Genomic DNA, 14,891 nt, shown 5'->3' with positions numbered 1-14,891 from the left:
ACAAGTTTGGCATTGAGCCACCCATCGCGCCACTGATTTCTTCATTCCTGGCCAATGATAATACCTTTGGATATCTCGATACATTTTCGTACTCCCGGGGTGGATACTGAGTAACAAATGATGCGCCGACTTCAAAATCTCATCTCGTAGCCCTTCTCCTTGTGGTACTGAAATCCTCCCATTAAGTAATAGTGTACCATCTGGTGCCATATGATAGCCACTTGGGTTTGGACCTTCTTGACTCTTGACTTCCTCAATAATTCTCTTTAACTTTTCATAACGTTGTTGCTCCTGTCTGATCGGTGCGAGTAAACCCGCCTGGTTTACTGCATGCATGCCTAATGGCTCACTTGGCTCACTTGGCTCTCTTTCAATTTCCCATAAAGTCATCAACTTAAGTTCATTCGATAACGCTTCCACTTCCTTTCCAACATCGGACGCCAACTTTCTACGACTTAGTGCATCTGCGACTACATTAGCTGTCCCTGGATGATATTGAATCTTCAGGTCGTAATCCGCCACAAATTCCATCCATCGCCTTTGTCGGAGGTTCAAATCAGGCTGTGTGAATAAGTACTTGAGACTCTTATGATCTGTGAATACTTCCATGACTTCTCCATATAAGTAAGATCGCCAAATCCTTAACGCAAACACCACTGCCGCCATTTCTAAATCATGTGTTGGGTAGTTCTCTTCATGTTTTATGAGTTGCCTTGATGCATAAGCAATTACTTTGCCTTCCTGCATCAACACACAACCCAACCCAACCCTAGAAGCATCTGCGTACACAGTGTAAGGTTTACCTTGTTCAGGTAATGCTAATACCGGTGTTGTGGTCAAAGCTTTCTTCAGTCTCTGAAATGCTTCCTCCGTTTCTTCTCCCCAGATGAACGCAACTCCTTTTTCAGTCAATTTTGTCAGGGGCTTAGCGATCGAAGAAAATTTCTTGACGAACTTTCGATAATACCCAGCTAACCCGAGAAAACTTCTTACCTCGGTTACCGTTGACGGCCTTTGCCATTCCTCGATGGCTTTTACCTTTTCCGAATCTACGGAAACTCCTTCTCCAGACACACGGTGCCCCAAGAACCCGATCTCTCTTTTCCAGAAAGAACACTTGATGAACTTGGGATACAGCTTCTGGTTTCTTAACCGTTCCAACACTAGCTTCAAGTGTGCTTTGTGCTCGAACTCTGTCTTGGAATATATTAAAACATCATCGATGAAGATTATCACGAACTTGTCGAGATAATCGTGGAAGACTTCATTCATCAATCTCATGAAGGAAACTTCTTACCTCGGTTACCGTTGATGGCCTTTGCCATTCCTCGATGCCTTTTGGCCTTACTACGAACTCGTATTGTCCATAACGAGTTCTATACGCAGTCTTCATGACATCACCTTCTGAAATTGGAATCTGATGATAGCCCGACGCCAAGTCGATCTTTGAAAACCAACTTGCTCCCCTCAGCTGATCCAACAAATCGTCTATCCTCGGAAGAGGATACTTATCTTTGATGGTGATATTGTTGATTTCTCGATAATCAATGCAAAGTCGCATGCTACCATCCTTCTTCTTGACAAATAAGACCGGAGCTCCCCATGGTGAAGAGCTAGGTCTTATGAAACCTTTCTCCATTAAATCTTGAAGTTGTTTCTTCAACTCTGCTAACTCCGCAGGTGCCATGCGGTAGGGAGCCTTTGCTATCGGCTTCGCTTCAGGTTCCAAGTTAATTGTGAAAGGGTTACTCCGAGGTGGAGGTAACTCTTTCAACGCTGCAAACACATCCTCGAACTCTTGTACTATCGCAATATCCGTAATTTCAACTCCATTGCTAGCGGGCCCTTCACTAGCAGTTATTGTTACCAGATACGCTTCTCCATCCTTAAGCAAATCTTCCACTCTCAAGGCAGCTACTAAAGACACAGACTTGCTAGGACTGATCCCGTAAAACACTATTTGTCGTTGCCCGTTCTCCTTGAACAAAATACTACCTTTTCCACAATCTAATTGTGCCCGGTAGCCTGATAACCAATCCATGCCCAAGATAACTTCATATCCTTTTAAGGGCACCACCAACAAATCTGCCACGAACATCTTCTCGCAAATGACTAACGGAACTCTTCTGAGGCATTCTTTTGCTTGGAGGGTTTGGTGTCCGGGAGTCATCACAGCCACATCCATCCTGTCAATCAAAAATGAACCCACAAACTCGGCAGCTACCTCAGGGGCCACAAATCTATGTGTTGCCCCCGAGTCGAACAATACATGTGTGGAACGCCCCGCAACATGTAAAGTTCCTGCCACAACATCAATATTATCAACAACATAAAAATTATCCAATAGAAATTAACCAATCCATCACAAGAAATCACACAACACAAAATCAATATAGTAAGGTTAAAGAATCCAAATACATGTGATGGGACCCTTAGATGGGCCTGGAGGTTTAGTACCCTATAGTTCTAAAGCGTAAACTCTACCTCCTATAGCTTGCCTTTTTGGCGCAGGTGCGATTGCAGGTGGAGCTGGAGAAGGATGGACAGTGATTGGCGTAGCTGGGATAGGACGACTGACACTGCACTGGGTAGAGATGTGTCCTTTATTTCTACACGTGTAGCATGTAAAATTGTATGAGTTTGACTGAAAGAATCCAGGTTTCTTCCCGAAGCATTCACTTGACTTATGGCCTGTCTTGCCACAGTTAAAGCATTTTCCTGTGAACAGAGATCGTCGACTTGGCCCTCCCGATTCCTTTTCCTTATCTTTACCCTTAAAAGATCTTTGGTTTCCACCATACTTTCCTTCTTGATGCTGCTTGAATTTCTTACTTGCCGCCTTCTCAGCTTCCAATCCGATCTCCACATACACAGACTTTTCCACTAGCTCGGTGAGAATCTCGTAGTTCCCGACTGCCAGTCTATTTTCCAACTCTGGTTTTAAACCAAACAGAAAGTTGGATATCATGGTCTCCTCATCATCTTGTCCTCGCAGCACGTGTCGTCGCAGTCGCATAAATTCAGATTCATATTCTCTAACCGTCTTATCTCCTTGTACCAAGTTTGCAAACTGGCGTTGAAGCCTTCGCTTGGATTCAGGAGTGAAGTACTTGCGTTCAAATTCTTGTTTGAATGCCGCCCAAGTGGTGACCAGATGTCCCAATTGGCGATCCCTACTCTCCCACCATTCTGCTGCGTCTTTGTCTAAGTAATATACTGCCATTTTCTTCTTAGACTCTTCAGAACACGTCAGGGTCTCAAAGTTTTTCTCCATAGTTCGAAGCCACTGGTCGGCTTGAAATAGATCTGTCCCGCCTTCAAAATGTGGTGTCTTCATATTCTTCATGGCAGTTATCAACGGTAACATCGGTGTAGCCACGGTAGGTTGTGGTGGCATAAGTGGCTGAGGTTGCACCTGAGGTTGTTGCAGTGACCTCGCAATCACGTCATGAAGCATCTTCAGAGTGTGCTCCATTCCTACTCCTTGTTGTGGTTGATCATGAACTTCTGGTTCAATCGGGTTATTCCGCCTCACTGGTCTAGTTCCTTGGACACTTGACTCGCTATCACCTGTTTCTGGTCTTCCCCTTACAGTACGGTTTGGTGAAAAGTTTTCTTTTGGTGGTATCTCTTGATCATGTCCAAACAGATTGTTGTTTCTTCCTACATTTTCTTCACTGGATCCTTGGTTGGTGTGCACCAGTGTTTGTACCCTTCCCTCGGATTCATATCCCAGTCCTCATCTTCTTGAGACTCATTCTGTACCCAACATCCAATCCTGTCCTCCTTCACTCCTTCCCCTTCTTGCCATATGCAATCCACGAACAGGGAATTTCCTATAAAGAATACTAATTAAAACGGAACTCAGCTGGTTTCCTAACACATCTTTTGCGACACATTTGACTCGATAAAACACGAAAAGTACGTGATTGGCCGCATGATCTAAACCATGCTCTGATACCACCTCTATAACACCCCCGAACCGTTTTAGACATCGGTCAGTCAGCCGGGCAACAATCAAACAAGAACATGCCCGAACGACCTTCCTCTGCCAAGTCTGGAAGTGTTACGACGGGTTGAGAATAGACTTTCCAAGTCACAAAACATAATTCTGTAACCAAGAATATCCATTCAAAACTCGTTTCCTCTAATCTTCGGCCTGAGGCTTTGCAACCCGTACCGAATCATAGAGTTGTGTTAGGTTGGACTAACCTAATATCAGATTCAACACGTCACGATTATAAACATACTTTATTTCATATATATAAAAAACGAAGTTCACAAGCCCAAAATATTATACATACGGTCCATGGACGCAGCCGAAAGTAAAACTTACATTCATATATCTTGAAAACAAGTCTTTAGCAAAAGATGTCCAATCTACACCAACTCCTACAGTTCCGCGAGCGCTATGGTCCTTTCTACTGGTCACCTGCAAAAGGATGTGAGGAGTGAGTGAACTAGTTTCACTCAGTGAGTCATGGTTCCCTATCTAGCATATACAAGTACCCGTCATTCTAAACCTCACTCCAAACACAAGCAAGACGGGTAGTTCAACAATCAATATTCAAGATCATAAAGCATGACCGATTTAAGCAATAAACCATTAAACCGTAATAAATCAAACACTCTTTATGAGTGTCATATCAATCAACCATATATATATACTCCTAGGGCCCAACATAATCATTCTTCCTCCACATAAGGGACACTGGCAATCCCTTCACTATTAAACCACACAGGCGTAGACGCTCGGGAATCGCCCGGTCACGGTCCTCAATCGGAATCGCCGTGCCCCGGTCCTCTATCAGACTCGCCGGAGGCTGTCACATCCACGTGTGACACTCGGCCTTGGTGATCAAGCCAAGTTAAACCGAGCCCACCACTTTCCGGACCACGACCAGTTTAGTGGTACCATTTGAGGAAGCAATGACCTCAAACTACTACTAGAACTACCACGAGGTTCTCACACAACAGTACCAACACGAGGTACATACCATAACAACATATAATAATCACACAATCACAATAACCCGGGTGCTTAGACTAGTCTTGCTATCCACTTAGCCCAGGCATCGTCTCAAGCCTCGGATCCACAAACTGACACCTAGACCGGTCCAGCTATCCTAGCTCGGAAGCCGTCTCCGATGTCAGGAACCTGCATTAAAAATTTGTTAACAAAAAATTAACCGTGACTCACAGTGATTAAGCGATGTGGCTCGACTCTTTGATTCGGATGTTGACCAAACCCCTTTTATCCCCTCCAAATCTTCGTCTTGGTACCGTGATGTTAAATTCCAAAACCAACCTCAACGTCTTGAAAGAATTGGTCTGGACTTATCAGAACTCGGAAAGAACCTTCTTTCTCTTCTGGACAGTCTTTTGGAACTTCCCGACAGTTTATCGGTCTTCGAAAAATGTATATACTTCTTAAGCACCTCACTTCTTTCTTTCTCTCTATCTCTCTAAGCCACGTTTTGGAGTGTCATTCGTGTGTCTGAATGAGTAAAAATGAACCAGGGTAGCTGGGTATATATAGAAGTTGCCGGCCAATAAGAATGAGCCACCCGATCGCCTGTGTGTCGTCTTGCATGCTTCCGGTCGCATGCGTGGCGACACATGGGCATCCACATGACCTGTTGCATGCTCTATAGCCATGCCAGAAGACACCTTCACGTCCACTTGCCCTTCAGCATGTCTGGTGTTCATGGATCGTGACACACGGGCCTCTGCATGTCGGTTCGCATGCGCAGATCGCAGGTATTGCGACACCTCGTGCTTCTATGTGTCAAGCTGCATGGAACTGCTTCATGCACATCTACAACTCCTTCTTGTGTTGACACTCAGCAGGTTAAATGGTTGACACCACGTCCTGATCCCTTAGATCAAGCCACCTCGAGCTTCTCTGTCGATTTGCGCGATTTCGGCCCTTCTGGTGAATTTTCGTCCTGCGATAAATCCCGAATATTTTTCCGCTCCCGTTCTGATGAGCTAAATATTTTTAATAGACTCCTGTCTAATCTTAACCTTGAGGATAAAAATTTCCCGAGCCTTCGGCTTCCCCGAGAAATTCCATAAAACCAAAATTAGGTGTTTTTTTTTTTTTTTTTTTTAAGATGGGGTATTACAATTTAGATGGACGAATAGAAGCATTTGATATGATTCAATTTGTTTGGGTGTTTGGAGCGTATAAGACCGTCGCGTTTCTTGAGTTGCAACGTTCAACTCCATTATGGACCCTGTGTATCCACTTGAATGTTCTCTCCATCTACGACATATTACGGTCTTCAGCTGTGTGGCCTCTTTCTCACATGGACGTAACTGTACCATTAGTAGGCTTTCCTTCTCAGTGGCTACAAATTGAGTTGCAGTGGGGAGTATCTAAGAGGAAAGTTGAGGTTGTGCATAGTCCACGTACGGATTTAGGTTGCATCTTCGTGGCATTAATTTTTTGGGGTGACTTTTCTTGTGAGTCAAGAAACTTGTGGGAGTATTCTAACTCAGACTTTCAACGTGTTTGTGAAGCTGCTACATACTTTCCCGTAGTCAAGCAAATATTTTCAGTGTTGCCGTCATCTCGCACGAAGTTCTCTATGGTTGTGTGGGCTATGACAAGATCAGTGGGTCATAAGCTCATTTGTGGTGTCGGGTTAAATATTTTCAAGTCAACACATCGCCCATTACCTAACAAGAACAATCGAAAAATTTTCTTGGACGACGTAACGAGGTGCACGTTTTACGAGGGATGGGATCTTATTCATTCGGTTGAAGTCTCTTCTGAAAATCTTGACCTGCGAGGTGAGAAAAACTGCAGTTGTCCTTTTGAAAGATACATGTCAGCAAGGGGTTATTTTTGGATCATAGTCATTGCAGACAAGGTGTTTCACAGGGGATTTGCAATAAACGATGGAGAACTACAGCTAATGCAACAAAAGAAAAGCGTTTGGGTGGCCTATCAATGTGGTAGTCGCATGTTCTTTGTGATTAAAGAAGGGAAAATGTTTTCTTTGGTGAGACAATCGTGGAATTCTTTGGCCTTAGGATCTGTGTATCCGACCGTTCACCTTTTGCCTTCCGTCTCATCCTTACATAAACTACACCTGAGAGTTTTAAAAAGAGAGTTTGACATCGTGCTTCTCATGAATCTTGAGTTCGTCGTGGTTATCCTCGCCGCTAGTAGTGAACAAGTGGACGTTACAGTGGTTCATGTTCAATCTCCTACAGTTCAAGTGGAACCAATCGCTCTTGGGATTGCTCCGAACTTCACAAGAAATAGTGTGCATGCCAAGGAATGTGAAGGATCTTATGGTAAGCTAAAGACGAGGAAGACGGGACTACTGGAGATTCTTGGGAAGATCACTGCGAACGCATATCGTCTTGCGTTGCCCCTTCATGTACATGCAGCTGACGTTTTTAACGTCGAACGTTTGTTCAAATTTGAGCCAGGTGATGCGTTACTGTCCGGATTCGTGGATGAATCTCTCAAAGGGGGAGGGACATGATGCAGCGTAGCATCCTATTTCTATTGGGCTTTGGTTTTATTGTTTCCTTTTTATTCTTGTTCTAGATAAACATTAGTATTCTTAATATTTAGAAAGATAATGATTAAAGACTTTAGGATAAAAGATTAGATCCTAATCCTTAATCCTTAAGAACTTAGGTTTTTTCTTATTAGTATAAATAGTGAACTCTTGATTTGTAAGAGTCACAACTTTGATTATTATTTTATAAAAACTTAGAGCTTTGTTTTACAAACGATCACAAGAAGACTTTGATCTTAGGCATTCTCAGACTAAATATGATCATCCTGTTATCGGTTACTAAACGGTACTTCCGCTCCGTTAGAAACGATTGTTGGATAATCGCTCGCTGTTGTTGTTGACTCAATTCGAAGCAGTTGGTGAAGTTAAGCTGTGCATTTGGAGTGTGAAAGTGACAAGAAACACTCTTCAGCGATTCACAGTCGTTTGCAGATAGGAACATAAGCTGAGGAGGGAACTCAGGCAACGTCGCGAGTTTTCTGCAGCCAGAAAGATTAAGATGTTGAAGACCCTGAAGCGCTTTGATGCAATCCGAAACATTCTCGATCCCGCTGTAGCTTAGGTTTAGATGAGATACGCCTTCGAGGACATTCTTTAAGGTCTTGAGCTTCCCATTGTAGCTTAGCTCAAGAAACCGAAGACGAGTCCAATGCTGAATCGATGCAGGCACTTGTTCAACCAAGGTGTTTGATAGTTTGAGTGATGAGATGTTTGTGGAAAAATCTGGAAACTTCCTCAGCCGTGAGCATCCAGCCATGTTGACAACTTTAAGAGATGCCAAATTCATGGTGCTTGGTAAGACTTGCAGCTTAGAGCAAGCAAACATGGCCAACACCTTTAGTTTGTGAAGATTCGAGAAAGAAAATGGAATCTCTACCAAACTCTGGCACCAAGCCAGATCCAATCTCTCGAGTTTTGTAGCGTTTGAAAGATCTGGGAGTTCCTTCAAATGCCATGATTCCATCAGCTCCATCTTCTTCAGATTTGTTAATCGCTGAATGCGAAAAAGAAAAAGAAAAACATAACAGTTGAGTTGAGAAACGTATTGGTACAAATATTCTCAAAGTAAATAGATAGAAACTAACCGGAGTTCCTTCCCAGAGCTTTTCCAGCTGGCTTTCTTGCATATTGAGTTCCACAAGATGTTCTGGATAGAATTTAGGAGGAAGACTCTTGCTTGGGTATGCATCCCAATGTAGTAACCTTAAACGAGGTGGAAATTCCATGTCCTCAGGTATATACTCTATCGTTTTTATCATGCCATCTTTTATGTACATTGAGGAATCGAAGATTCGGCATCCTTTTGAAAGCATTTGCACTTATCATGCCAAATTCATGGTGCTTGGTAAGACTTCGCCAGTCTCAAATGTATCAAATGATATTCCAGACACCGCTCTAGTTCCCTAAAAAAATTTCCAAACAGATGATAAATTGATAATTGTTAGAAAACTACATAAGGTCATAAGGCTTATGAAAGATAATACTCCTACCGTTTCAAAGCGTGTCATTTTAAAAAAATGCATTTATGTTTTTATTGATTACACTTAATTAACTAATAATATATGAGATAAATGAAATAATTTATAAAATTAATGTAGTTTGTAATTAATACTAAATTGAAAGTATGTATAAATTGCATCAACATTTTAAAATAACACTCTTTGTATAATAAGGAAAAATGTCAAAATAACAAACAGAGGGAGTAAAGAAAAGAAATTTTTTTTTTTTTTTTTTTAAAGAAGAAAGAAAAGAAACTTACTTTTCCATATTCAAGGATCTCGCAAATCTAATGGGCATCGATTAAGATTTGACGTTTCCAAGGCTCTTGTCTATGTATCGCCTGTCTACCCACTTGTTGTAGCAACTTGTGCATACTTTACCTTTGGAAGATATATCCTTGAGAGATTTATTGACTAGTGTTTTTAACCCATGTCTTTCATCCACATGAGTGCTAGAAAGCATGGTTTTCACATGATCAGTGTCTTTGTAGTTGAAGAAGATTGCAATGTAGAGAAATAAAATTTGATCATTCTCATGTAAGCTATCATAGCCGACTCTTAGTACTCTTTCGATATCTCGAGCAAGACTTGTTTCTAGCCTATGCACTACAACATCCCACTCATCCTCATTTTTCCCACGTAAAGATGAACCCACAACACGGAGACCCAATGGAAGATTACCACATAACTCGACTACCCTTTCAGAAAAATATTTGAAACCATTAGCTGGAGTTCTTTTTCTGAAAACATACCTGGAAAAGATGCCAAGCGCTTCTTCATTAGATGGAAGATTCACATGGTATGTACTTTTGATACCATGCTGCCTCAAGATCTCTTGATCTTCCGTAGTCACAATAATCCCACTACCATGACCAAACCAAGATACATCTCTAGCCAAAGTATCTAACTGCTCTAGATGATCCACATCATCAAGAATGATAAGAACCTTTTGGTTTTGTAACCTTTCGTATACCACATCTGAGTGAAAAATCTTCATTCCATCTTGGTTCAAAATCTTGGAAAGAAGCTGTTCTTGTAAATGCAGTTTTAGACCATGTAGATCACAATCAATTCTCCTATAAATCCCCCTCACATTTTCCATAAAATATCTAAGCGGAAAATTGCTAGAGAGTTGGTTGTATAAAGCCCTCACAATGGTAGTTTTACCAATTCCAGCAGGACCAGAGATTCCAACTATCATAGCTCCATCTTTTTCCAAATGCAACAAAGACTTCAATTTTTCCAAATGAGCTTCAAGTTCCACCATGCCATCAAAATCGTTAGATGGTGTAGCATTTAGTTTGTCTGAAACATCATTTGCAATTTTCTCAATCATATCCGGTTCATTGACCCTAACAAAAGAGAAGAAGATCAGTAAGCAATATACATTAAGTTAGTGTTTCATCTCCTTGATTCTTATCATTGTCAGCATTTAATCTGAGAGTTGATGAAAGATTGATTTAAACAAAATGATGAAGGATATATAGACTGTTACCAAATTTTTATTATTGAAAATCATTAAATGCAATATATATTTTAATCATAATAGATAATTTAGTAGCTTGTAAGGTAATAAAGAAAATACCATTTTGTGTGTTACTAATAAACCCCCAATATATTATCTGTGAAACATTACAACTTCTTTTTGTAGTCACGTGTCATCACTAGGATGATTCTTAGAATTATTAGAGAAATATGTTGGTCCATCTAATTATATTATAAGCTTTTTATTAAACTAACCATAAATTCATTATTAATGTCATTTATTATTTCCTTAAATAAAGATTACGGAATTGCCTAATGTGGCTAAAATATATATGACAATTAAAGATTTTGAATAATAAAGATCTGATAAAAAATAATGTATCTTCTATCAAATTTTTTTAATTTTAAACTATTAAAATAATTTAAAAAAAATCGCAATAACCATATTATAAAAATTTAGATTTTTCTGTATATGTTATATTTTGAATTTTAAAAAACGACTATAAATTACTAAAACTGTTAAAAGTCTCACATTCAAATTTTGCGATTCATAGTTTAGAATTTTTGTTATGACAAAATACAAATGATTACAAAATCATATAAATAAAAGTCTAATTTAATTAATCATTAAGATTTAAAATATATATGTATATATATCATTCTAAATTAAACTATAAACTATATTGAATAAATAAATATTTTAATTTCAAAATTTACTTTGAATAATTTTGTTTTGATAAAAATTTTAAACTAACATTGATAAATTTTTTAAAATTATAAATTACTAAAATTATTAATCCCACAATGAAAATTTTCTTATCAGTAATTTAAAATTTTTGCTACTAAAGATACACATGATAAATAAAACATATGAGTAGAAAACATCATTTAATAGACATTAATATTAAAAATATACTATGTATGTTAATATCATTTAAAATTAATTACATATCCTATCAATTTTTTTAAAAAATTGTTTGGATTAATAAAATTGATTTATAAGTTCGCACCAATTTAATTATCTATATATAATAGCAAACTCACATTCTGTATCCGATGACATCAACTTTTTTTATAGTAAAATAAAAATAAGATCATACGGTTGAGATTGTTAATGCTATACAATCTAACGGATAAAAATATAGTTTCATTTAAAAGTCTTACGTCATGAATACTCATGCAAACGGTATCTCCCCTTTCCTTTCTTTGAATCGTCACTTCTTAGGAGACGCAACCTTTTTTTTTTTGCAACTGATTTTAAGCAACATTTTGAGACACAACCCTTCACTTCTTATATTTTGTTTCTTTATCCCATCAAATTATCATTGTTCTTATTTTTGTTCAGTTTTATCATCATTTCTTCAAATTTCTCTAGGTAGATTTTTTCATTATGGAATATTCCTTATGATTTCACCACCACTAAACCTACGTCGTGAGTTTGTTGTTTCTTTGCCTCTGACTCCCTTTGACTTTCCTATGCTTTTGATCTATCTCTAACATTTTCTTTTTTGATGACTTCAACTCTTATTTTGCCTATAGGATCTGCTATTCAAAACCACTTGTTTTTTTTCCGTGTATCTCCAAATAGAAAATGTATCTCTCCAGACTGAATGGCCGTCAAAACATCAGTGAGAAGAAGTTATATTTACAACAGGTTCTAAAATAACGCGGCTAAGACGGCCATTTGAGCGGAGAAGCCTGTCCGGTGGCCGGTGGGCTACGTGGCGTTTTTATCCAGTCAACAAATCGGGGATATTAATGTAATCCATTTTCCATGTTTTAGGTTCTGGTAGTTTGGAATCGAGTGTCTGGTTATGTGTCTTTTAAAACTGTGTAAATGTCAAAGATATTCAACAAGAAGTTACAATGAAAAAAACCGCAGAGACGGCATAAATTTAAGTTAGGAAACAATTTAGGTTAGGAAATCGCATGACGTAGTAGGTAGGAGACGTGGGCAATTGGTAAATTACAAATTCATGACACAAAAGCGAAAAAAAAAACTAGCGTAGCCAAAAAACAAAAAGTTCAAGAGACATATATACGTTTGATGTTGCAATTATGAAGTATATATATGAAACAGGAAATAGTAGTTTCCATTAATCTCAGATTAAACATCACCTAATTGATTCAGCGCTAGCCCCGGGTCAACCGAACGTCTTGTAACAAGCGCAGTCTCGAATAGCCTAAATTATTTCAGTCAACAATATTTTCCAAACTAAAAGTTATGATTTTTTGCTGTACATATGAATATCCGAATTTGATTATCCTCATCTGTCTGTTTAATTTTCTGAATCATTACTTTACTAAATTTGTAGATTGTGTATGTTACATTGAAATGCTGTTTAACTGATTGCACTTCCAAAATTTGCAGATGTAACAAGTTTGAGTAAATGACATATCTTTCACCAACGTACCCTTTTGCACGTTTCTTTTTAATTTTTAAATGATACACCCTTTCAGACCGGGGCCGTCTAATAGCATTTGCTACTGGAGCGGTCGAACATGCCCCGACTCTATAACTAAAAATTATTAAGATATTTTTAAAAATAAATACATATATTTGGTTTAAGATTTTAAAATTTTAGATATATTCTTAAACTTATAGTTTATAATTTAAAGAGAAACTTCAAATATATATAGATAAGCTATTAAGTTTTAAAACTACTTCATTATATCATTAAATATATAGTTAATATTTTTTTTGAACAGGGCCTTAAAATTTTCTGAGATGACCTTGTTTCAGACCCACCTTTTAATTTTTAAAAGACACATTCTTCTATTTGGTTGATATGACTGTTAAGGAAAGGGCATTTTGTTGAAAACTAAACGGATCAAACATCATTGGGTTAATCATGTGTTGATCCAAAACTTAGCCCAAATTCTATAAAAATCATCCACCTCCTTAAAATAAAAATCTAGATATTCTTATAGAATTATCTAGAAAATTAAGATAAAATAATCTAGATATTATGTTAGAATTATCTAGATTTAGGATTAAAATATTTGAGATATTTTGTATAATGGAGGCTATAAATACCTCCACTCCCCTTTCATTTTGTATCACCAAGAAATAAACAAAGCTTGTAACAAGTAATAAAAAACTTTCTTCTTCTAAGTTATAAAATTTTTCTTCTTCACAAAGCTTCTTTTCAAACACTTAAACACTTTCTCCATCTTTATAAAAATTTTCATTCCAACAAAGTGGTATCAGAGCTACAAGTTCCTTTTGAAGATGGCAAATAATGGTGTTCCCTTCCAAGTTCCATTGCTCACTAAAAGCAACTATGACAATTGGAGTCTTAGGATGATGGCTATCTTAGGAGCACATGATGTGTGGGAGATAGTCGAGAAAGGCTTCGTTGAACCGGAGAATGATGGTGGTTTATCTCAAACACAAAAGGATGGTTTGAGAGATTCAAGGAAGAGAGACAAGAAGGCTCTGTCTAATCTATCAAGGATTAGATGAAGATACATTTGAGAAGGTTGCTGGAGCAAAGACATCCAAAGAAGCATGGGAGAAGCTTCAGACATCTTACAAGGGAGCGGAACAAGTTAAGAAGGTACGTCTTCAAACTCTAAGAGGAGAATTTGAAGCATTACAAATGAAGGAAGGAGAACTCATCTCAGATTACTTCTCAAGAGTCTTGACGGTTACTAATAACCTAAAAAGAAATGGTGAGAAGTTAGATGATGTAAGAATCATGGAGACAGTTCTTAGATTATTGGATTCGAAATTCGAACACATTGTTACCGTGATTGAAGAGACAAAAGACTTGGAGACTATGACAATGGAGCAACTTCTTGGATCACTACAAGCTTATGAAGAAAAGAAGAAGAAGAAAGAAGATATTGTGGAGCAAGTTCTCAAGATGAGAATTGATCACAAGGAAGAAAGTGGCCGAAGCAATCTAAGACGTGGTGGCGGTCATTTCCGAAGATGAGGTTGTGGTGTAAATGGACGAGGTTGGAGACCATATGAAGACAACTTCAACCAAAGAGGAGAGAATTCATCAAGAGGTCGTGGAAGAGGAAACCCAAAATCAAGGTACGATAAATCAAGCACCAAATGCTATAGTTGTGGGAAATTTGGACATTATGCTTCTGAGTGCAAAACTCCAAACAACAATAGAGTTGAAGAGAAGTTCAACTATGTTGAAGAACGGCGTAAGGAAGAAGATATGCTGTTGATGGCTTACAAGAAGGATGAACCAAATGAGGTTCACAAGTGGTACCTTGATAGTGGTGCAAGCAACCACATGTGTGGAAATAAAAGCATGTTCGTGGAGCTTGATGAATCGGTGAAAACTGATGTGGCTTTAGGAGATGAATCGAAGATGGAAGTGAAAGGTAAAGGAAATATTCTCAT

General features: G+C 38.5%; 3 protein-coding genes across 3 annotated transcripts; 1 reads left to right on the top strand and 2 right to left on the bottom strand.

Moving 5' to 3' along the window:
• Window positions 1-7,740: 7,740 nt before the first annotated feature.
• On the bottom strand, window positions 7,741-8,936 carry LOC106394315 (disease resistance protein RML1A-like). The gene is made up of 2 exons (XM_048770012.1): window positions 8,627-8,936; window positions 7,741-8,535 (listed from the first exon to the last, which is right to left on the bottom strand). Exons 1-2 carry the CDS (start codon window positions 8,852-8,854, stop codon window positions 7,759-7,761), a joined length of 1,005 nt encoding a protein of 334 aa, XP_048625969.1. The 5' UTR covers window positions 8,855-8,936; the 3' UTR covers window positions 7,741-7,758.
• A 405-nt stretch (window positions 8,937-9,341) lies between these two features.
• Window positions 9,342-10,376, bottom strand: LOC125575197 (disease resistance protein RML1A-like). The gene has a single exon (XM_048767668.1). It carries the CDS (start codon window positions 10,374-10,376, stop codon window positions 9,342-9,344), a length of 1,035 nt encoding a protein of 344 aa, XP_048623625.1.
• A 3,381-nt stretch (window positions 10,377-13,757) lies between these two features.
• On the top strand, window positions 13,758-14,466 carry LOC125592478. The gene is made up of 2 exons (XM_048767667.1): window positions 13,758-13,929; window positions 13,982-14,466. Exons 1-2 carry the CDS (start codon window positions 13,758-13,760, stop codon window positions 14,464-14,466), a joined length of 657 nt encoding a protein of 218 aa, XP_048623624.1.
• Window positions 14,467-14,891: the final 425 nt, after the last annotated feature.

Source organism: Brassica napus, chromosome C9 (assembly GCF_020379485.1).
Source record: "Brassica napus cultivar Da-Ae chromosome C9, Da-Ae, whole genome shotgun sequence".
NCBI classification, from domain to species: Eukaryota; Viridiplantae; Streptophyta; class Magnoliopsida; order Brassicales; family Brassicaceae; genus Brassica; species Brassica napus.
Note: the sequence above shows the minus strand (reverse complement) of the source record. Positions and strands in the feature narration are given on the sequence as shown.